This window comes from Lonchura striata, chromosome 13 (assembly GCF_046129695.1).
Source record: "Lonchura striata isolate bLonStr1 chromosome 13, bLonStr1.mat, whole genome shotgun sequence".
Lineage (NCBI taxonomy): Eukaryota > Metazoa > Chordata > Aves > Passeriformes > Estrildidae > Lonchura > Lonchura striata.
This window is the reverse complement of record NC_134615.1, coordinates 8,370,158-8,393,536: the sequence shown is the minus strand read 5'-3', so window position 1 is coordinate 8,393,536 and position 23,379 is coordinate 8,370,158. Positions and strand designations below refer to the sequence as shown.

The 23,379-nt window shown below is 48.7% G+C and overlaps 1 protein-coding gene across 3 annotated transcripts in view; it reads right to left on the bottom strand.

Annotated features, from left to right (window-relative positions):
• TSHZ3 (teashirt zinc finger homeobox 3) overlaps positions 1-17,521 on the bottom strand; it is a 65,287-nt gene extending 47,766 nt beyond the window's left edge. Inside the window, exons 1-2 of one of the 3 annotated variants that reach the window (XM_077786297.1) lie at positions 17,382-17,521; positions 15,550-15,824 (exon numbers count right to left, since the gene is read on the bottom strand). In XM_077786297.1, coding sequence (XP_077642423.1) covers positions 15,550-15,589 — 40 coding nt within the window. In that variant the 5' untranslated portion in view covers positions 15,590-15,824; positions 17,382-17,521. Of the gene's footprint in view, positions 1-15,549; positions 15,989-17,381 lie in introns of those variants that run through there. The other 2 variants (XM_077786298.1, XM_021540794.3) reach the window with 2 other exon arrangements.
• Between the last annotated feature and the right edge of the window lie 5,858 nt (positions 17,522-23,379).

The window sequence follows — 23,379 nt, the reverse complement described above, 5'->3', positions numbered from 1 at the left end:
AGTACCCTGCCTGATGGCTTTTATCTGATGATTCCCTACCTCCAAGGCCATCTGGCTCTGCTCCTGGATTATCAACCGACACGAGTTAGTCATCCTGCACCTACGACAGTAAAACCATTATCTTTTACCCCAGTCACTTCTGAGGACTTATAAAACATGCTGAATAAAGCAGGGTAGTTTTCATCATGTAAGTAAGTACATACAAATGTATTTTATACATTTCACTGCAGTGTGGCTTGGACACCAAAGGACAGTGCCTTAGAGAACACCAGGACATCTTCCAAGCTTAAGGTTTAGCTTGCAGAAGACTTTTCTTAAGCACACTGGTGACAAACTGAAAACTGGAGATAAGAAATATTTCTGTTTCACTGCACAGACTGCTAGGACTGAAGCCCTAAAATCACCATGCATATAAGAGATGCAACAGCATGCTACACTGAGAGGAATAAAAAGGGCAACTAACCTTAAAAATGTGGAATAAAAAGTCTCTCTTACATCAGAAAGCGTCAAAAAGAAATACATCTCCTCCATCCTTCCTGGACACAGCACGCTCTAAAGGCAGCGAGAAATGCCCTGGATCTCTGGCAGAGAGCAGGACAGAGCTGAGCACAGTCTGGCACAGACAGAGCTGCAGTGTCACAGCCTGGAACAGGCAGGGGCATGGGCTGAGGGAAGCTTTGCACATTGACTCAGTTCACCTTCAGCCAAGCACATTATATATATTTCTTCAAGATATTTTTTCTCAGTATACAGATACCATGTAACTTAGTGATTCCTACTGAGATACTACATTCCACTTAACACAGTGACTTAAACACTGGCAAATGCTTGATTGTTATTTGACTGTTTATTTTAAATTCCCTTTGCACATTCTTCCACCATTTAAAGCAAAACTGTTTACTATCTGAGCCAGTGTTAATGTTTGACATATTCTGTCCATTTTTCACTTCATATGAACAAAAAGGCAATGCAGCTTTACCATATTCAGTACCAAGGTATTTCAAGTTTCTAAAGTTTTCCCTATACAACTGCAAAAGCAGCCTGTATATGGGGAAGGATGAGGAAGAGGCTAGGACAGAAAAACCCTTTCATTAAATCCAAACTCTTTCACCTGTGCAATAAATATTGTAAATGAGGAACAGCTATTCTGTATTTCCTCAACACCATGCATGGAATAGAGTCTTGGAAAAATAAGAGGGAAAAGATGCTCTCACCTTGATGAGCAGAGGGAAACATTATCACAGGGACCTTTCATATACAGTGCTAAAAAGTCACTATCAGACCAAGAATAACCACCTACATTCCAACATGCAGCCATCTATCCATGTGTCTCTTAGCCAACATTTCCTTGATGTCAGCACTATATATCCCTCCATTAGGGAACCACTGCCACAGCTCCCCTATCAGTAAATAAAACAGTGATCAGCAGATCTGAAATACAGCAAATACTTGAAAAGGTATCAGAGGTGTTGATATGTGAAAAGGAGACAAATCTGCTTCCCAGCTAAGAAAGAAAGAGCTCTTTAGCCATAAACATGTCACCTCCCATTCTGGCATGGCTATCCCACATTTATTTAATCCACAGAAACGTGCTAGAGAAAGCACTGCATTCCTGTACACGAGCATCCCCCATTTGCCCTGTACAGGAACAGGGCCCACTCACCTATGACAAAAAATGCCAGTAATATGTCAGACTAAATTACTATTCCATATAGAAGAAAAAGAGTTAGTCCTACTAAAAAAATACCTGCCAGCAACTCCAGACAACATCCTAACTTTACATAGAAGTGCTGGGCTATCAGCCAAGGGGGTGCTGACTTTGGTTGTGCAGTGCACAGATGATATTTCTAAAGCTAATGCTAATATGCAGTACTATGCTTTTCAAGATATTTTTTTTTTTTTTTATTCCTCACACAAACTTTGGTGAACATGACGTTCTGAGGAATCACTAATATGAAATGTTACTTGAGGATACAGATCTCTCCAAGTCATCCAAGCTAGCTGCAGCCTGAGCTTCCTGCCCCCAGTGTTGGAAGAATAGCTCTATGCAGCAGACGTGTCATACCCAGCACTCAGATGGCACCCCATTTCCTTCTTAGCTGTGTTCTCTCCTCCTCTAAGTAAATACTGGAATGATTACAAGTGAAACAGGGTGTGAGAGCAGAAAATGTGATGCAGGCTACACACAATTATCAGAGGAGCTACTCAGTGTGTGTGACACACTGACACGAAGAACTGTGCAAAGAACACTCGGAGGCATCAGCCAGTGAGAAAGGGATGGTGTGTGCAGAACAGTGTACAAGGTTTGCCTTCTGCAGCTTAAATTCCCAGTATTTCACAGCATGTATCCTTGCAAATCTTGCTGATAATCAACACTAATATCTGCTTTTGGTATTAAAAGTAAGTGGATTTGCTCTCCTGGCAGCACAAACTTGAAGTTTCTTTGTTCATTTCTAGAAAACAGGGTAAAGGAAGTATGAAACCAAAAATAGAAAGATACAGAGGGACAGCGTGGCAGCCACCTCTGCATCACTACTTAGAAAATACTTTGTAAAAAAGAAACACTACTAATGCAATCATCATACCTGTGTTCTCGTATGATCAGTTTATCTGCAGACACCTTCTAAGCATCAACACCAAAGTTGGGTTTTTTTGGACTACATGGGCATTTTGCCCAACAATCAATCATAAGACATTGCATTCTCACAAAAATGTTGTGCCACATGACAGCCTCGGAGCCAGCTTTTGGGCAGCAGCAGCACTCAGCCCTGCTCTGCTGGCAGCAGTACAGCTCTGCCCAGCTGTTTTACACACACAGGTCAGCACTGCACTCCCCAGAAGTGCATTCCTGTGTACACCTGTGCTGGGTGTGCTCTGCTGCACCCACCCACTGCCAGGATACCCAAACTTGGAGGAGTTGGAAACTGGGTTTTGCAGCAGCCCTCTCATCATTCCAGCTACAAATAACTGGAAAATTGCTGGAAAATCAGGTTCAGAATGGGCTCACATGAGCCTGTTACTACTCAGGCTGATTGGAAATGAGATGGGTGCTGCCTGGACACCTTTCCTGTACTGAAGAAAGGACAGTGCTGCAGGCTCACCGAGCTTTGCCTGCCTTGCTGATGGCAGAGCTCGTGCACTCCAACTCTGCTGCAGGAGACAGCCAAGGAGACAATGCCCTGGAAAGGTGGCCCAGGATGAAAAGGCTGAATGAAAGCCGTAGGACCCTCACTTGGACAGACTAACCACACATTCCAGTAACTGCCACTGAAGATAGTGAAGCTGAAAGAGGCTTAGTGCAAGCATGCAGGAGATTTGTGACAGAAAGTTAGAACTCCATGTCAAGCCTTTCATGCAAACAATAAATATTACTTATGCTCATAATCAGACTTTTCTCCAGCATCGTCTTTGAATGTTGAACCTTTTTCAATTAATTAAAAACTATGCACTGCAGAGTGCATATTTTATCAGCCCTCAGCTGCTTAAGTGTCTAGAAAAGACCAGGCAGTTTTTCTTTTTTCCAGGCAACCCAGAGCAAGTACTTGCAAGGGTCATATCTTTTTAATTATCTTTTCTCTCTTTGATTAATTATTCCGTCTGACAATAGCGTGTTTCTAATGCTATTCACCTGCCTTTGATGATTGACAACTTTTCTGTCTGATTCAAAGCAAACAGCTGCTGCCATGATTGCCTAGCAACCAGGATGTGATGGATGAGCCCCAAAGATGGATGGCTGCAATAAATCATGTCTCCAGCTATAAAACTGAAAAAAGGGATAAGAATAAAAGCGAACAAAAAACAAAACAAGGTTTCTTCCCATGAGTGCACTCAGCTCCTTACCAATTACACCTGAAATGGACTTTGTGTCTATTAATAGCAAAGTTTTCTAATCAGTAAGAATGCAATGATGCCATTTGTATCAAGGTGTGTTTACAATTGTTACAGCAAATTGGCACTTGTACTTCAATTACCTACTGTGTTACACAAGTGCAGGAGTAACAGAGCAAAGTTTTACCTTATACCGTTGAAGGCTTTATAGAAAGTATTATGTTTTTTCATGGTGTTGGACTTGAATGAAGAGTATAAACTTGAATTCTCCTTACTTTTGATAACTGAGTGTACCAAAAGTAAATGGAACTGAAAAACTCATTTCTATAAAAGACACAAAAAGTCCCTGCTGGCTTTAAAAAAAAAAAAAAATTAACCTAAATGTTTATTAAAAGTTGCTGTCATTCCCTTTTGCTAGGAGGGCATCCTGCAATCAAAGAAAAAGTTGATGTGACAAGCTGTATTTCAAAAATACCAGCTACCTGTGCAAATTCAAGACTGACCCAACAAAGTAAATCTCACCTCATTTTACCTACTGTTCCTGTAAATCATTTGAGTTTTGTAGGATGTACCAGGCAAGGAACAGTCAATAGTTTGTCAGCTCAGAAGAAGTTTAACCAGGCTGGGTATTGCACTTGCCTGAAGATGCACAAGCAGCCCAATACCTGAAGTTCTGGCACTGCCTATTGCTGAGGCTGCTCCATTGTTAGAGTGTCTACCTCCTGAAAGTCCCTGCCTGCACTTCCAAGGAAAGATCTAATTGCCTATAAAAAGCTGTTTCCTTAATTCTTCCAGCAGGTGGGGGTGTCCTGGTTCCAGCAAAAGTGCTTCTAAGAGGGAAGGGATTGCCCTCACTATTTACACAGCCAGGCCATCCACCCTCCAGGAGCACCCTGGACACTTGGGAGTGAACACCAAGACTCAGAGATTCACAATCCTGCATGAAGAGTGTGGGTGGAAAAGAAATATCTGAGTGCTGAAATAATTATGTCCTAGAACCTTCTTTCCTTTGCCATTATTTGGGACTCAGAAATAAATAAAAGGTGCATCCTGTTAGCAAAAGGAAGGTGGAGAGTGTTAATCTGTTCACAAGCACATTTTTATACTGGAAGTGGCAATGTTACACTGGATCAGCTACAGTCCTGCTTGTATTTTAGTGTTACACACGGCAAGTCTCTGTGTTCATGCAAAAGGCTGCCTGTATCCTTGCACGGGCCACGGCTTTGTCTACATTCTTTACAATTATTGAAATGCTCCCACTAAAAACTTAACTCTGCCTGTCCCTCTCCACACACACACACACAGACACACACGGAAATCCAGCCCCTAAAACAATTGTAAGGCACTCCTGTAATGACCGGCGAGTATCTGGTAACAAACAATGAGAAAGCAAAGCCATCAATCACAACGTGCACGCCGAGGCCTCCATTCTGTCCCAGCTCATCCAACTCTCAAGTTACAGCTTTACACGGCAAGTCTAAATAATATTCAAAATGATAAATGGCACTATAAGCCTGATATCCATCATCAATCTTTTTTTAAGGAACATCCATCTTCAATAATGCACGTTTGAATCATGTGAAACCAAGAGCTCCCAGATTCATTTACACAACCCCCAGCAAGCTGGTGCTGCTTGAATGATACGTGTCAGCCAGTTTGTCCCAACTGCCAAACTTAAAAAAAAACGGGGAGGGGGGGAAAAAAAAGAGAAATGAAGAGAGACTGAGAGAGAAAGAATAGCGGAGGGGAAAACCTTCATGGGGCTGAACAAGGCGACTTAGCAGGTAATGTGAAAGCGCACAGCGCGCTCGGTGAGTGTGGCAGTGCCCCAGCCCAGGCGGGCGCTGCCAGCCCCCGCTCCCGGCCGGAGCTCGCCCGGCAGCGCCGGAGCGGGAGCTGCCCGCGCCCCCCCGCGCTCCGGCAGCCCGGTGATAAATGACACATGTCATTCTGTCGGGAGGGAAGGGTGGGTCAGTGATGTATGGCCCTGCTGAAAAGGAAATCGACTGTTTGGCATGGTGCGGCTATTCTCCACCAGGATTTAGTTTCAGAACTCTAAAATGAAATCTCCGATGTTTCAAGTGCACGGTTAGGGCAGGCTGACGTGCGGCCGAGGCAGCTTGCTGCCTTTTTTTTTCTCCCCCTTGATTTTTATTTTTTAACCTCTCTCTGCCCTTCGGATTTCAAAAAACTGCTCCACTGACTGGAAACTGCAAAAGAACACACATATATCAAAGTCTTCAGTAGTTATGATCCATGATAAAATTTAAATAGGTTGAGGTTTCTATTTTTATTTATTATTGGGGGGGAAAAATGGCATGCAGGCTTGACACAAAAGCAAGATAAAAATTAGCATGTTTGAAGTAATCGTCCCACAGCTTGACATCTGCATAGTAAATTTTAAAGGAAAAAAATGTGTCAGGCAGGCATGAGCTGTTCCCTCCCTCCCCCCCTCTTTCATTAGCTCACTGGCAGGGTGGCACTTCTGAACCTCATTACTGCAGGAGGATTTATGAAGCTGAACCCAATGGCAAAGAAAAGGCATCTGTCAATAATTGTAGGGAGCTGCACTCACAGCTTTGAAATCTCATTAAGTATGCAGTTATCAGGCATAAAGATCAAAAACATTACTCAACTCCGACAGAATCTTATGGAGGAACATTAATTAGCAACAGGCCTACAGTACAAAAAAAAAAAAAAAAAAAAACCAGACTTCCTCTCACACCTGCCCAACCCACAAACCAAAAGAAACACTCCTCCTCCCTCCAGAAAAAAATAATTCCCAGCATCTGAGACTGATCAAGTACATGAAACAAGAGAGAGGAAAAAAAAATCCAGTTGAGACAGTCTTGGCGGTGAAGAGAGAAAAGGAAGAAGCTGTCAAAGTTGAGAAGGATGTCAGCACTGGCCCTGATTACAAGGGCCTATACAGTTCCCAGGCCTTTTATCATCCCTGCCATCAAAAACAGACTCTGTGTCACAGATGGATGACTGATGGCTGCCAGTCTGGAGCAGCCTGGCCAAGCCTCCTGGAGGCCCCTGCTGCGATCTGGCCCTCCAGCAACAGGCTTGACCTAGCAGGGAAAGGGCTGCCGGCAGCGAGCCCAGTCCCAGAGACACTCAGAAACAGCACCCTGCTCTGTTCTTCCCCAGAACAATCCAGCGAGAGCTTGGTCAGGGTTTGTTTGTTCAGCTTACAGAAGTTAAATGTAATACTGCTGCTCGCCACGCAAAGCTGTGCATTATTTGAAAATAACACCAGCAAAAAAAAAAAAAAAAAAAAAAAAAATAAATTCTTCTTTGTCCATGCTAAATGTATTTTTCTAATCCTGTTTCTAGTTTGCATTTTCATCACAATTTGCATGCTCAATTGCTTAGAAAATACATGAGAGAGAAATATAAATTTGGGGGGAAACATACAAATTCATAGGCAAAGCTGGACAATAAAACCAAGTGACCTTTGCAGCATTAAGTATTGTGTGCAACTAATTAAGAGCTATGGCCATATTAACATTTTTTGTTACAGAATCAAGGATATCAGCTACACAGCTTAGCCCATAGCACATATTTTTTTCATTTCCTCCCTATCAAAAACTGTGTTTGCAAACAATAACTCAAAGCTACTTGTTAAAAAAAAAAAAAAAGAAAAAAAAAAAAAAAAAAAAAAAAAAAGAAAAAAAGCAGGAGGAGGGAAATCACCTTCTGTAGTCTTTTTCCCACTTGGGACCATGCCTGAAAAACTCCCTCTCTAGTTACATGCTACCTTTCATACATTTTATATTTCCCATAATTTTGTGCTACAAAGAAGCTTTCCACTGTATAGTTCCATTCCTGTGTTATTTCCTGTGTCCTGGGTTTTGATATAATGTACATATTTGTCTCTCATTTCATGAAAAATACAGTGATACTTATGTCTCACTTGTAGCCACACTGAAGATTGCCTTCTTAATCAACTACATCTTTAATACCGCACAGAGTCAGGGATATTCGCATGCACATACAAGACAACCTGCCTGTCAAAATCTTTTCAATATCTGAAATTAATTCATTTACTAAAGTAATGTACTTTAAAAAAAAAAAAATCTTAGCTCTGACAAAATATGGAAGCAGAGGTTCCGCTCTAAACAAGATTTTTAAAGAATTTTACAAAAAGTGTTACAATAAGGTGTTTATATTTTTCCGTATGCTTACCATATTACTTTTATTATGTGTAGCATCAAAGTGATTATAGCAATTACATCTAACAGAATTAATTATAGAACATCCCATCATTTCTAAATACATAATGCATTAGAGGTAAGCCAAAGAAAGAAAACATCTTGACTGTGGTTACTATTGTTGGAGTGTTTTTTTCTTTAAGCACGAAGGTGAAACCAAAGTAGGAAGAAACATACAGAAATGGTGGGGTAACAGTGAAATGTTAACTACAAAAATCTGAATATCAAGGCAGGTACGTTTTTTACTAGCAATAGTAACCTGTGCAGAGCTGCGCTAGCACAATTATCCATGTAAAATCCATTAACAGTTTTTAATCACAAAATATGGAAACTAGCCAATTCACCTAACCAATGTGTTAGTACATAAAGACAAGAGTGTATGAGTGAAAGAGTTACAAGCCTTTACGTATGCAAAATAAATTCACTCAAAGCTTCATTAATATTAATTTAAATTCAGAACCCATTTACATTAAATTGTTCATTAAAAATTGCCTATTTTATGCAACATGCATTCCGCAAAGAACACATAAGAAACTGAAACAGAGGGCTCAATTTAATGATGGAAATATCAAAAGTAAATGAATTTGGATCATTCCAAACGAATTATAAAGCAGCCCTCTGCTCCGTGCCAGTGTGCGAAGTTTGGCAGGAGTTTGGCGAAGGGCAGGGAAACTCCTGGCTTCCCTCTCGCCAAGGCTTGGCCGCCGCCCTTCCCACCTCCCCGCCACCACACAGCCTTGCTAAAACGAGAATTATTTATGGACAGGACCTGAAACCCAGCCCCGTGACAATGGTCACTAATTGTGAGCACACTGGGCCGCCTCAAAACCCGTATGAATTGGCAGCGCTGCCGGGCGGAGCTGCCCAACAGCCGCGCCCGGGCAGGAGGGGATGGGAGCTGGAGGTGAGGCGGGCTGGCCATGGAGGCTCCTCACTGGCAAACTCCCACACCAACAAGCTCAGTCAACTTACGTGATTCCCAACAGCTGCTCTGAATGAAGAAAAGAGAGTCATAATTAATAACATGTGTCCTGACAGAGTTAATTAATAATTTATAATTAAGTCTAAAATACGAACTTAGATTATTCTTGAAGAGTTGTCCCTTTACAGCCCGAAGAGGCCAGGTAATGGCATTGGCAAAGAGCTTTCAGATATTTTATGATCCTCTGGTAACTCCTTCCCTACTCTGCCTCCACCCCCAGGGGAAAAAAACCCTTTGAACATTTTCTGAGAAATATCTTAAAGTTGATGCCTGCAATGAGAAGTGTTTAAATTCTGCAGATTGGCTCTCTGTTGAGATGACCAAAATATCTTTCAGGCGCAAAATCAGGAAAATGCAGTAGGATGAATCTCGCAGTCTCTGAAATTAAGCCCTACTTATTTCAACTCTTTCAGTTCTTTTTATGAAAATGGTAACAAACAATTTCAAGCTCTGACAATGTTCTATTCTGCGTTATTGTACTTAAGGAAACTACAATACAATCTCTTGTGGACTATGCTTTAAATCCTTTGAGCCAATTTTCATGCTTTATTTTTTTGTTATGTTGAAATCAAGAAAAATCAATTGCACAAATTTTTTTCAATCCTCCTGCTTTAGGTTATGACACATACACACACAAAAAAGCAACGCATCCATTGTTTAGTGGGATTTTTAAAATTAATTTAATGTCTAACTGCAAATGCTGGAAACTAGAATTAATCTGTCTGGATAAAAAAAGGCTTACAGACATTTAAATGCATGTATCGGGACACTTTATCAACCTAACATAAAATTGTCATCTTATCTTATTATATGACTATTTTATGCATGTGTCAAAGAATTTGAAAATGAATGCCTGTCTATTCACTCTAATTACAACTGCATATTATCTGTCTGGATGTACCAGTCCATATCATTGTTACCAAATACAATATATTGTGTTCACCTTTCATTTTTAACTTAAGGCTGATAAACCACAATTTGGGCGTAACTAAATTTTTAAAAAATTACCAAACACACAGAGAAGGAAAAAAAAAAAAATCAGACTAAAACACCTGAGGTAGATTGCTTAGTAAATGATGTTGAAGTATTTCACAGATAAGATAACACGCGACTGCTCAGCAACTATGTTATTTTTGGTGTTGTATCATAACCATACATACACATACACTCCTACTTGACAATGCAACACTTCAGGCATCTTTATACCTGATCCACTAGCAGCACCTTGAAAACAGGGCAGTGTTAAAATCTGACAATCTGTATTTGGATTCCCTAGGAAGCAGTCACGACACTGGATTAAAATATGGATTATTACACCGTAAAGCCAGCAGTGCCAAGGTTTGCTCAGAAAGATAACACGTAGGTTACTTTACGTCCTGGCAGATGATTTCTTTTCATTCACTCTGTACCACCATATGTTTCCGCATAAGCGTGCACGTAGCACACTTAAAAATGTACCCCACACTTCACCCTGAAGGTGATCTCTTCTATACAGTTTCCACTAATCCTGGAAGCAGGGCTGACAAAAAGGACCCACTCTAATCCTGCTAACTCACCCTAGCTTCACTGCATTTCCCATAACCCTGCAGCAGTCACAATTCATTCTAATCACTTTACAAAACAATCTTTAGTAAAAAGAGGAAAAATGCAGACTTGTAAGCCAATTTAAGGAATAACTGCTGATACATCAGTTATTGACTATTTCACTCCTGCTCATGATAGTGCTCAAGGCAAAACCGAGAACAAAATGACAACATCAACCGCACGCAATAAACTGTGGCCCAGGAGAGCACTGAAGCCCTAATTGACAGCTGTCAAGCTAATGGGAGAAATGGCAGCTGATTCTGGAAAATTCTGTTTTCCAGGCAGATATTCAGGGGAATCTATCAAGCCTTTTTATATTTATGCCCCTTTTTCTTTTTTTTCCTTTTTTTTTTTTTTTTTGCATTGTTCCTTCACACTTTGCCGGAAAAAAAAAAAAAAAAAAAAGCAGAGGACAGCCATAACTAATCATTTTGTCAGCTTGCTGCTAGGAAGAATCTCTGCCCAACAGAGAAATATGTGGCAGGTTTGGAGGCAAATAACATACCAAGGGCTGACACTGCAAGTACCTTTATAGGTAGCCTACTTTATCGCTACATTTACTTTTGGGGTATGTATGTAGTTGCAAGCAATTGCCATAAATTAAAGCGAGCGTTCGAGTTGCTGGAGTCAGAGCTGCCTGGAAATCTGGCGGCACAACCTGTGTGCCATCTTGCATCTGTCTGCTGTGCTGCACCCCCAGCCCCACGCTGGAGGGGCCGAGGGCTGGCACGAGCACTCAAGTCCCTGGAAAGTGGAAGTGCTCCGCACCTCCCAAGCATCAATTCCGTGTATGTCAGTGCTCAAACTGACCAGGTGCAGCTTTTGGATGTAAGCACAGAAGTTGGGAAGAGACTAAAGCATACAGAAATCTCTAGGATTTAAAACATACTATGCAAAAAAAAAAAAAAAAAAATACCATAGGCCCAGGTTGGTTTGTTTGTTTGTTTGTTTTCCCAGAGCATTGAAAACTCAGCACAGTTGCCTGGCTCTTACTGTTTTATTAAATATATAAATAAATAAATAAGTAAACTAAATGTGATTCCAGAAAACCACTAGTTTCCAATCCCTCTTCACAAGGTATGTACACAAAATATGTATTAAGTCATTTCTGTGGGTAGGAAGTACATTTTCTTGATCTTTTAAATAGGTTCCTAAAAAAGTTGCAAGTGAAAGCTATAATTTAAGGATAGATAATTACTGTTTGCATGAACAAGACTGGCTTCTATTAATACAGTATCTTAGCTTCCCTAGACAGTAGCCTCTAACTGGTAAATACCTTCTTCCTCCTGATTTACATGACAGAAGTCTTTGGAGCAGCAATTCTGACCATCTTCTTGCTTTAACAGGTGAGGAATAAAATTGCAATCCCTGACTCCTTCCCAAATTTACCTATGATATTCAGCTGAGTCTCAAGGCAAACAAAGTGAAATTATCATTTTTACGTATTCTTGATTCTCAGAGACAGCTTTAGTCTTCCACAGTGTGGTGTTAACACTTGGGCTAGACATAAAGAATTTGTGCACCTGTCTGTTATGTCTGCGAGCTCTGTGCTGCTGAGAGTTCTTTGTTGTTGTTATTCTACTCCAGACCATTAAAAGGGTCCTAATTCCTATGACATGATTATCCAGGTACCAAAGCCCATTTGTCACCTGCAGCAGAAAATTGAGTTAATGCACAACTAAAGGCAACCAGGACTGTGTAATATCAACTTGATTACATCAAACTAGCTGCAAACCTAATTCTGCTGGATGACACTGCGTGGAGCTTGTCATCTCCAATCATTAAAGCTGTCAGGAATCCATCAGGTTTACAGCTAATTAGGTGAACACTAATGAAGCTGGCAAAACAACTTTTCTTTTTTTATGGCTGAGCGGACCTTTCAGTTTGGAGAAAAAAAATTCTCGAGTATTCTCAAGGTTGCTGGGGACTGGATTTCCTGAGTTACCAATCAGCAGACATCTTTAATTCTCCCCCCACCACCACCTTTTTTTCTCTCGCAGTACCAAGCAATCAATTTGTCATCACTCTCAGTATGCCACAAAAGCAGTCATGAACCTTATAACTTGCAGCTCTTAAGCCAAAAAAAAGGGGGGGGGGGGAGAAAGTAAGTTTTTTTTCTGTTTTAAAATAAAACACCTCATACAGCTCACTTATTTATCTTCATGCACTTATCAACAGCATGAATGTTCTTGTTTTTTCACTCTTGTCAAATAAGTAGCCCTTCAGTCATTCTACATCCCCCATATCCATTAGGCAGAGGCATTTTGATAAAGTAAAGCCAAAGCTAGTGTATGGGAAAGAATGAAAGCACTCACTCTGCCAACTTCTGATTGACCATTAAGCTATTGATGAATGTGCCTGTCAGGAGAGAGACAATTAAATCAAATATGAAACAAAGTCGTTTTGACGGGTCATTTTGATAGAGCAAAACCATTCTTCCATCTCCTATTAGTCCTGCAGTCAAGTTTTTGTAATGAATATTTCTTAACTAACCTGTTATTTCTTAGCTGTTTTTTAAGGTGTTAAAAAAAAAGCCTTTGCTTTTACTGCTATTAGAAAAAGTAACATTTCCAATGTGACCAATAAAAGCAGCATCTCAGTGGGAAGCAATTATACACAATACTAAATGTTTAATGTGGCTATCAAAAAGCTAAAAGTTTAAAGAGATTACACTTCTGCTAAATATGAAAGATAGATCGCATATCATGGAAGATTCACTTGAGAAAGGAGGGAGAGACAGAGAGTAGTGGAGGGAGAGAAGGATACCTCAGGATGTGTGTTTAGTGCAGAAACATTCTCTTCCAGTCTGTGGAGAGAGAGCCCAGTTTACAGGAGAGACAAAAATGGAAAAGCACATGGAAAATCTAGATCTTGCAGAATTAAATTCACGTTAAAAAATAGAATTTCTCAAGTATCAGGAAAAGTTCACCTCTGTCGCTTTTCTAGAAAACTGCTATTCGATGGCACAGGCCAGAAAAGCAAAAATATTATCATGAAGTATTTGGCTACGATACTGTTTGCTAGATGCTATCACTACCAATAGTGAGAAACTTTCCAAACTTTCTAGCTGTTTGTATGCGGGGTAAGACTGCTGGAAAGTCTGTTTCCCTATTTCAAAAGTACTGGCAGAACGCATGTGGATGTCCAAGAGGAGAAGAAAGGGAAGGAAAGGAAGAAAGGAAAGGAAGAAAGGAAACACTCACGTTGTTATTTACAATTTGTGTTACTCCCCGAGCCCCTCGCTGCTTACTAAACCCACCCCGGAGAAGTTGTCAGGCAGTGTGGAGCACCGCCAGGCTGCTGAACGCCTGGGCTCCAACAAGCCCCTAGCCCAGGCTGCAGGACTACCTGCTCCAAGCTGTCCCAAGCCTGCTGCGGGGGATGCTGCCGGCGCCTCTGCACAACTTCCCCGCGGCCTCTCGGGGCTGCTCCAGCCCGGCCCGAGGGGTGTCCCCGGCACAGCCCGGCCGTGCCCGGCCCGGGTGTCCCCGGCACAGCCCGGCCGTGCCCGGCCCGGGTGTCCCCGGCACAGCCCGGCCGTGCCCGGCCCGGGTGTCCCCGGCACAGCCCGGCCGTGCCCGGCCCGGCAGCCCTGGCCAGGAGCCCCTCAAGTTGCGCTCCCAGAGTTGACAGGCCACGTGTGACGTCACCGAGTCTGGCGTTACCATGGCAAGTGATTTATTGATGTTTATCGGGAATGAATAGATCAAAGGCTGCCAGATGACAGGCGATCAATCAGACATCAAATCAAGGATGGCAACAGGCCAAGGGAACCTTTTCCAGCCCACATATCCCCAACTAAGGATTACTGTAAAATTATGTGGGGCTTTTCTTCTACTGTTTTCTTTTCAATTTGGCTTTTCCAAAAAAATACTGCTTAAGTTTAACAGGAGTTGACATTTCTGGCAAAAGGAAAACAAGCCAAACAAACAAAAACCCTAACCAGCACAAAGCCTCGAAAAGTAGTTCTAAAAAGAAAAAAACAAAAAGAAAAGAAACAGTGGAAATTGTAAAGGCACTATCAGAAACATTCACCAGTCACTTGACAATACACAGACCCTTTTTCTCTTTTTTTTTTTCCCTCCTTTGGTTTACTTTGCAGCTTCTCCTCTGGACTCATAAATAAGAAATCAATAGGATTAACAGAAGATGTTACTAAAGAAAGCGACCAACTAGGACGGTCTGTCTGTCCGGCAGAGATCTCTCCAGTGCAGTACAGGGGAGAAGAGAAAAAGGTAAAAGTTGGGCAAAGGAACCACTTCTGGGCTTGGATCTTCAACTAACACTGCAGAGCCTCCAAATCACTTTGTCCCTGCCACTTCATTCACAGCGTGCCATATTTTTGTACATATCCTCTCTCTCTTTTTTTTATAGGAAAGAAGACTTAAATAAAAATAATATTTTCCCTGGGTTTCACGTGTGAGGGAAGGGGATGTAGAAGAATGAAGACTACGAGAGAAACAAGCAAAGTAGGTGCCAAAGTACGGGCTGAAAATAGCCAAAATTCGCCTCCTGCTTCCCCCAGCCCCGGAGTGACACCGACCATACGAGCCCGGCCCGGGCAGTGCGTGCCCGCACACACCCGCCTGCCCCTCGCACAGGGTTACCCCCAGAACCGAGCCGGGCTGAGTTCGGAATAAATCAAAGTGGGCACCAAAAGTGGGGAACGGGCTTTCATGCGCCCCCCACCCCAAAGAAAAAAATAAACAAAATCCCCCCCACACCCCCAGCCCCGGCGCTGCGCCTCCAGCCCGGGAGCTGCTCGGCAGAGCCCCGGCAGCGGCGGGCAGCGGGGCAGGAGCGGGGCGCGGAGCGGCGGCGGAGCCCGCCGGGAGCCGGTTATGAAAGAGACCGAGGGAGGCGAGAGGAGAAGGCAGCGGCCGCGGAGGAAAGGGAAGGGAAGGGAAGGCAGGGAAGGAAGGGAAGCGGCTCTCGTACCTGCTGCGCGCCGGGGCGCTTGCTGCTTCCTCCTCGGCATGCTGGGCTGCTGCGGGCGCCGGCGGGGGGGGGCAGCCGGGGCGCGGGGGTGGGAAGAGTTGCCTCAGCCCCAGAGATCCGGTGAGCTGCTCCAGCCTCGGCGCGAGGGCTGGGTCGGGGATATATTTTTTGTTGCTGTGCATACACGATGCCGAGTAGGAGGAGGAGGCGGCGGCGGCGGAGGAGGAGGAGGCGGCACAGAGGAGAGGACAGCCCTGCTGCTGCTGCTGCTGCTGCTGGCAGAAGAGGGGGGAAGTTTGACAAATCGCCCCGGAGGAAGGAGGAGGGGAAGCCCCCCGAAGAGGTGTGCGGGCGGGAGGGCTGGGGAGAGCCCGCAGTCCCCCCCACCCCGCCCTGCGCCCCCGGTGCCTGGCCGGGCTGGGAGATCACGGCATAAAGACAGGGAATCTCTTTGCCGGAGCCGGCGGAGCCTCAGCCTGCGCTCTCCACTCCCGGCTCGGCGCTGGAGCGGCGGCGGCGGCGGCGGCGGCAACAGGCGAAGCTTGAAGGGAAACGAGATGATCGCGGTGTCACTCAAACTGCTCCGCCGAGGGGGAGCGGGGCACCGCCGCCGCCGCCCGCCCCGGGCCGCGCCTTCACTCAGCGCGCATCGCCCGCCGGACCGAGCACGGGGGCGGGCAGGGGTCTGCCCCGCCGGCCGGGGAGACCCCCTCGCCGCGCCCCCTCCACCACCCAACTTCGCCCGCCGCTGGCGCCGGTCTCCCGAGCCGCCCGCGGCGGCGGCGGAGGGCTGGCCGGGCAGGGACAGGCAGGGCAGCCCGCCGGGCTCCGCGCCGCTGCCCCGCTCCCCGCCGCAGCCCTTCCCTTTCCGCCCCCGCGCGCACCCGTTCCCCGCCGGAGCCCCCCGCAGCCATCGCCTCCCGCCGCGCCGGGGCACGGGATCCCCCCTTCCCCGCCCCCCCGGCGAGGAGGGCCCGGCCCGCCGCTCCATCCCGGCCGCCCCGCGCGGTGACAGCGGCGGCAGCGGCCCCGGCTCCCCGCCGCGCCCCGCAGCGCTGCCCGCCCCGGCCGCACTCACCGGCGCGCCGCCCGCCCGCCGGCACATCCAGCCCGCCGGCTCCCACCTGGCTGGCGCCGCGGCCGCCGCGCTCCGCTCCGCGCCTGCGGGCGGGCGGTGTCGGGGCCGCCCCGGCCGGCGGCCGCTATCGGCGGCGCCCCCGCCAGCGGAGCCGCTGCTCCCGCCCCGCGGGGCCAGAGCGGCGGGGAGCGGGCAGCGCCCGCGCCCCACGCACCCGGCTCTTCGGGAAGGAGCACTTTTGCCTCGTTTTCCCTGTTTTGGCGGTGGATTTTTTTTTTTTTTTCCTCTCTCTCTCTCTCTCTCTCTCTCAGTTTTGGATTTTTTTTTTTTTTAATTTTTTTTCTCGGTCCAAGTTCACTGCCGAGCCGCCGCGCTCAGTTCGGCGAGCGCCGGCGGATCGATGTGCTGCGGGTTTGATTGCGCATCCCTGGGCGGCGGGGCCGCGCGGCGCGGGGAGGGCCGGGGCGGCGGGGGGCGCGCGGGGCCCGGGCCGCTCCCGCCCCCGCTCCGCCCGCGCCGGGACCGCCAGCAGGCAAGGGAGACACGGGAGCAACCGCCAACAAAAAAAAAAAAAAAAAGAGAGAGAGAAAATGAAAGAAAGAAAGAAAGAACAGTAGCTTTTTTTTTTTTTAAAGTTCACGGGGAGGAATTAAAAAAAAAAAAAAAAAAAAAAGGCTGAGCTCACTTTTACGGTAAGATCAAAAAAAATTTCCACTCGCCCCCATTCTTCGAGATTTGGGATAATTCCAAATACCTGACTAAGTGCAGATGTTGTTGCGTCTTCACATCCTATAAAGCCGCCGTGCCGCTCTCGGGCTCTCGCTTCCCTTTCAAGTTGCAGGAAATTCAAACACTTTACATGACGGGTGGAGAAGGTTTGGGATTTTTTTTTTTTTTTTTGGATTATTATTGTTATGAGTTGATTTTTTTTTAAGCTGATCTTTAGGATGAAAAAAAATCGCAGTCGCCTAAAGTCCCCGGGAAATTGCTACTGTTGGGGGAAAACGAAACATTTCTTGAAAACAAGAAAATGGTGAGTTGTCAATTGCCGCTTCTGCTGCCAAACTCGCTCAGTTCCATCTCATTGATACTCGCTGGTTGCTCCTCACAGTTACAGTATCTGCTCACAGAAGGAGCGATCAGATCTGCTTAAGAGACGACACCGAGACGTTGCCCCCCCTCCCCAAAAAGCCCTGTGTGTGTGAGTGTGCGAGCGTGGGTGAGCCGTGCGGCAGGACGGGGCCGGGCGGCGGGCAGCCCCGGCGGGGCGGGCGGGCGGGCTCGCCGCCGCGGCGGTGCGTGCCGCTAGATCCGCCCTAACATCTGTCCGTCTCACCATTGGCGCATCCATCAGTGTCACCCTGGCTGCACATTGCAACGACAACACATCAGACACTACACAGACCGGGATTCGGTACAAATAACCAACATACTAAACAACTTAACCGGGGAGGAGGGGACCAGCCGCAGCATAAGTATTTACAAACGTTAGACAGCCTCGGGAAGCGGGGCTCGGCTGCGGTTAATAGCTCGTTCATTCTCTCTCCCTCCTCCCCCTCTAAGAAGGAAATAGAAAATCTAAATAATTCACGCCCCCCACCCCCCCGAAGGATGCTGCCGGCCAGGGGCAGGGACCGGGACCGGGGCGCTCCCCGCGCTCGGCCCGGCTGCGCTCCCGGCTCCGCGGGGCGATGGCTGCGGCAGGACCGCATCGAGCGCGGAGCCGCGAGAGGCGAGCCCCGGGCTGAGGTGCTGCTCGGCCCAGCCGGCCCGCGCTGCGCAACATGGAGGATTCCTCCGAGCTCTGGAGAGAGAGAGACTGAAACAAACTTTGGGATGCTCGGCCGGGAGCTTCGGCAGCCGAGAGACCCCGGAGCTCTGTTCCTGTTCGCCGCACGGAGTGCGGGGAAGGTCACTCTGCCACCAGGCGCTGGTAGAGCGCCCTGAAAACTACAGCAAAATTAAAATGACACGGCGCGTGTAGTCACTGCAGTCCTGTAAAGGAAAGGCTGTTCTGAAATGTTCGAGAGCCCTCTCCAAAGCCAGGGACGATCCCGATCCTCCTCAGCTGCTGGCTGCGGGGCACCGCGAGGAACGAGCTGCAGCGACCAATCCCGAATTTTGGGGCGGTTGCAACTTGCAAGAACTTTGTTCCTTCCACTTCCCTGCCTCTAAATCTGCTCATCTTTCGCTGCCTTTGTGTCACCCTTAGCCAGCCCGGGGAGCAGATGTGAGCCCTGCCCGCTGCCGGGCTTGGCCCGGGTGCCCGGCGGGGTGCGAGCCCCTCGGCCCGGCGCGGCTCCGCGGGTGCGCAGCCTTCTCCCGCGGGTGCGCTTCGCTGCACGCGTGCGTGGATTTGTGCGTCTGGTGGCATTTGTGTTTGAACAGGTTCCCAGACAGAGCTCTGCCTCCCGCAGCACAGCCTACGTGGAGGATGCTGGCAGGTGGCACCTCAGCATCTGAACGGTGTCACCAGCACAAACAAACACGCGGGATTGTCCCCGGCCTCTGCGTGGGAGCTTCGTGTAACCAGCAGCTCTTACCTGGCTCTGCAAAGGGCGGCCCACACGCGCCGGCAGCGGAGGGTGATGGGCTCGCTGCAGTGCGCCGAGCTGGGACTGGGAGGGAACGAAATAAGTGAAACTTTCCGTAAACAGTCATTGGAGGAACTTTCTCAGTTCACTTAGGAATAATAATTCTCCTGTGTGTGAGAGAGAGGAAGGCAGCAAATATTCGTGCACACAGACACGTGCATTGCACTTACACACTCACAACTCTGCCAAAACGCTCAGGAAATTGTGGAATAATTTGGTTGTTAACTATGTACATTTTTTTTAAGGAAGAAAATAAAATCTATTGAGCTTTCTATCAGACAATTTACAGAGGGAAGTGCAGATGCCTTCATGTGCGTCGGCTTCTTTGGGGGTCACAGTTTATTCCAGAGAGCCAGAACGCGTAATTTTATGAAGTGTAGCATTTCCAAACACGGCGCATCAAATCGATGGCTGTTCAGACTCCATCCACATAGACTCAGCACACGAGACTCAGCCCTAAGCTCCGTTTTCCTGGCACTCTTAAAACAAGGCACCAATTATTTATAAGTCACATAATTAGATAACCATCACTCCTGAACTTTCCACCAACTAAGAATGTTTTATCTTTCCCAACCAGGCACTGCTTACTGCCCTTCTTTGGTGTATATTTTCACTGCTCATACCATTCCTCTCCACCAAAACTCCACCAGCTGCCCAAGACACCTCTTTCGTCCCCCGGCCCGAGTGGAGACAGCGGCTGAGCCGATTAAGGACCACCAGAATTAACTGCTGGTTATGGGAACGGCCAGGGAGGATCAGTGAGGAAGTTTAGTAAACTTGGAACAGCTGCCTCTTAGAAGCCAGCGTGTTTTAGCCCGGCTTTAACCTCGCTCTCTCCGGAGCAGAGTGTTGATGTTTCGCCACTTGCTCACCGCAAACAAGGCAGGGAGCGGCGTGCGCCGAGGTGCCCGTGCGGCTGCTCTCGCTGTTCGCACCGGCTCGCTGCTCTCCGGGGGTCAGTCCCGGGCACCGAACGGCCCCGGCCTCTCTCCTCTCTCCCCAGCTCCGGCCCAGCTCTGCCGGCGCCTCCCCTTCGAGCGGGGCAGAGAAGAGGACGGGGACCTGCAGGTCCTCGCCAGCCGAGTGCCCCCGGACCCGCGGGCAGGGCCGGGCACCGGCGAGCCGGGCCTTTGGAGCCGCGGGCTGCAGGGCAGCGCTGCCCGGGCCCGGCAGCGGCTGCCGGGAGCGGCGGCACGCCGGGGCCGGGGGCGAGCCCCGGGGGCCAGTGCGGGGCTGGGGGGGTCTCACCGGGCCCGGGCAGCCCCCGCCGGCACCGGCGGCCCGCGGGAGCCCCACGGAGGCGCCGGCCGGCCCCGGGCGCGGAGGACGCGGCGGGCCGCGGCCGGTACCGCCCGGCACCGCTGCCCGCGCTGCCCGCCGTGCCAGGGCACAGCCTTCCTCCTGCCCCGCGCCTCGCGGCACCCATCGAAATGCGGCAAGTACTTCGCTTTCTCCCGGCGAAGAACAAAGAAGCAGCAGCTTTCATTAAGGCTGGACCAGATGAATACGGATCTGACAAGTTTGTTTAAAAACCCCACTGCCCGCGCCCGAAAACGATACTGCGCTTCTGTAAAATACAAAGTGTTGTCAATAACCATTATAGCAGCGATAATGATCTGAGAGGAGAACAAAGACATTTTGTAATATCTACATAACTTTATTAGAGCAAAATTATTTTAAAATGCCTGTGAATTCCCAAACCTCCTGAATACAAATGAATAAAAGTTTTTCTTCGGGCTAAAATCTTTGCTTGAATGTAAATTGTTTGGGTAAGTGAATTTGTACAGCAGCAAAGTTTGTTTGTCTTAGTCCAGTAGCTTTGCTTTAACGAACCAGATGTTCTGTCTGTAAATTGTCCAGAGGACTTTCACAGTTCTGACATGTAATAAGCCCCAGAAAATCAGAACTGGAATAGCTGCGTCCCTGCGATTAGGACCAGGCATTTCGGGAAGAGCACGAGGAAAATAGGAAAGTGTAAAGCTCGCTCAGTCTCCTCATATTTGGAAACCTAATTTTGAACAGTAAGTAATCTTGTCCGAATCGATTCGCTTCCGCCTGGAGCTGACAGCAATTCCCCACCCAACCCCAGATATCAGAAATACATCCCCCCAAGAAAAACCCCAAGCACAGGGAGGAGCAGTGGGGCGGCAGACTTCGGCCGGGGAAGCCGCAGGGCGCGCTGAGGGACCGAGCGGGCCGGCCCGGTCCGGAGCGACCCCGCAGCCGGCGCTGCCCGGCGGGCGGTGACGGTGCCCGGCCCCGCGGCGGACGCTCCCTCCGTCCCGGCAGCGCCGGCTCCTCTCCCGCGGGGCCCGCGGCGGTCGGAGAGCACCGCCCGCCCCCGCCGCCGCCGGGGCCAACAAGTTCCCGGCTCCCCTCGGGCACCGGGAGCGGCGGCCCGGCCGCGGCTCTGCGGGGCGATGCCGCCGCTGCTGCTGCCCGGAGAGCCGGGCCCCGGCGCGTCCCCGCCGCCAGTGGCGGGGGCTCTGCCTTCCCTCTCGGACGGAGAAGGGCTGAGGGCACCGAGCCGTCCCAGCTCCCGCTCGCCCCTGTCGGATCTCCCCCAGGCTGAGCCCCGCTCGGCCCGGTCAGCGCCAGCCCCGGCACTCGCCGCGCTCCCAGGGGCTGCGCCCTTTGGAGATGATGCTGATTTAAAATAGGATCTATCGGCGCGATTCAGTCTCGCTCGGCCATCACTTCTTCCCCTCCCTCGAAAGGACGTGGGATCCCTGAAGAAACAACCGGCCGCTGCTTTGAGGGAAATAAGCGATACAATTTCAGAGCTACTGTAGCATAATGCATTCACGGGGCAGTAGGAAAACCTTTTAAGAAAAATAGTTAGAGATCCTGGAACTCCACCACATGTGACAACAAAGGCTGTTGTCTCAGTAGAAGGTCTTTAGCTAATTTTACCTACTTAAAGTTTTACTGGCTGCAGGCTTTGGGAACGCCTTTGTGGAGCCTGGCACTGATCCTCAGGGCTGGCTAATTTGAAAGGCATTTGGAGGATCCCGGAGAAGTGGAAGGGATTCCCCGCTTATTTCTCGCACCACCTGAAAGTTCCCATCGCACAGATGACACAGGTGCCCCTCTACTGACCGACTGTGACTCAACGCAATGAAGATTTTGTTGTACTCAGATATTCTTAAAAAAAAAAAAAAATACTAGAAGGGAGAAGTGGATAAAACCTAAGTTCGAGGATTTTTTTTTTTTTTTTTTCTCTCAGAAACTTCCTTCCTTCCCTGGCGGATTTTTTGGTGTTGGCACACAACTCTTGCACACAGAAGTTTTTTCTGTACGAAGCTTCCCATAGCCGCTCCCGGCCGTGCCCGGAGCCCGGGCGCTCCCCGGGGGGACGCGCCCCGGGCCGGGGACAGCGAGCGGCTGCCGGCGGCACGGCCGCAGCCCCGGGCCGCCGCCTCCTCCTCCTCCTCCTCCTCCTCCTCTTCCTCCTCCGCCGCCGCGCTCTGAGCCCGCAGCGGGGCCGTGCGGGCCGGCAGGACACGGACACAGGAACAGCCCCAGCGAGGCCGTCGGGCCGTAAATCCCAAAGCCCCGCGTTCCCGGCGGCTGCTGAGGGCGGCTGCTCTGAATTCCCGCACGGACAGCGCGGGGGATGCGGGCCGTGTGCGGGGCCGAGCGCGGTGCGCGGCATCCCCCCGCGCTCGGCCCTGCGCCCAGGAAAGCTCACGGAGATAAGCGCGATGCGCCGTGCGGGCGCACCGAGCAGGCCCCGAGCCCCGCGGGCGCGGCCGCCCCGCTGCTGTCCCGCGGCCCGCGGCGGTCCCGGACTCTCGTCCCCTCCGGGTGGCCCTTGGCGAGCAGCGGCCGCGGCCCCGCCGGGTGCGGGGGCAGCGCGGGGCCGCGGCCGCAGCGCTTTGCTCCCCAGCTGGGCGCCGGGGTCTGCGCCGCCCGGGTCAGGTGAAATGTGGAAACCGAGAAAATCTGACACCACCATTGATCCCCTCTCTTTGTTCTCCTCTGTACACAATGGAGAGAAAGGAATGGGACTTTAAAATTGCAATTAACCAGCTTTCTGTCACTGGGTATTTATTCCTATCAAATCTTCTTCGAAAAAGCACTTAAATTGTAAAAGAAAACAGGCGATTTGAAATACCTCGTATCCTTCTGTAATCAGAGTTGCTTAAATGATGACTG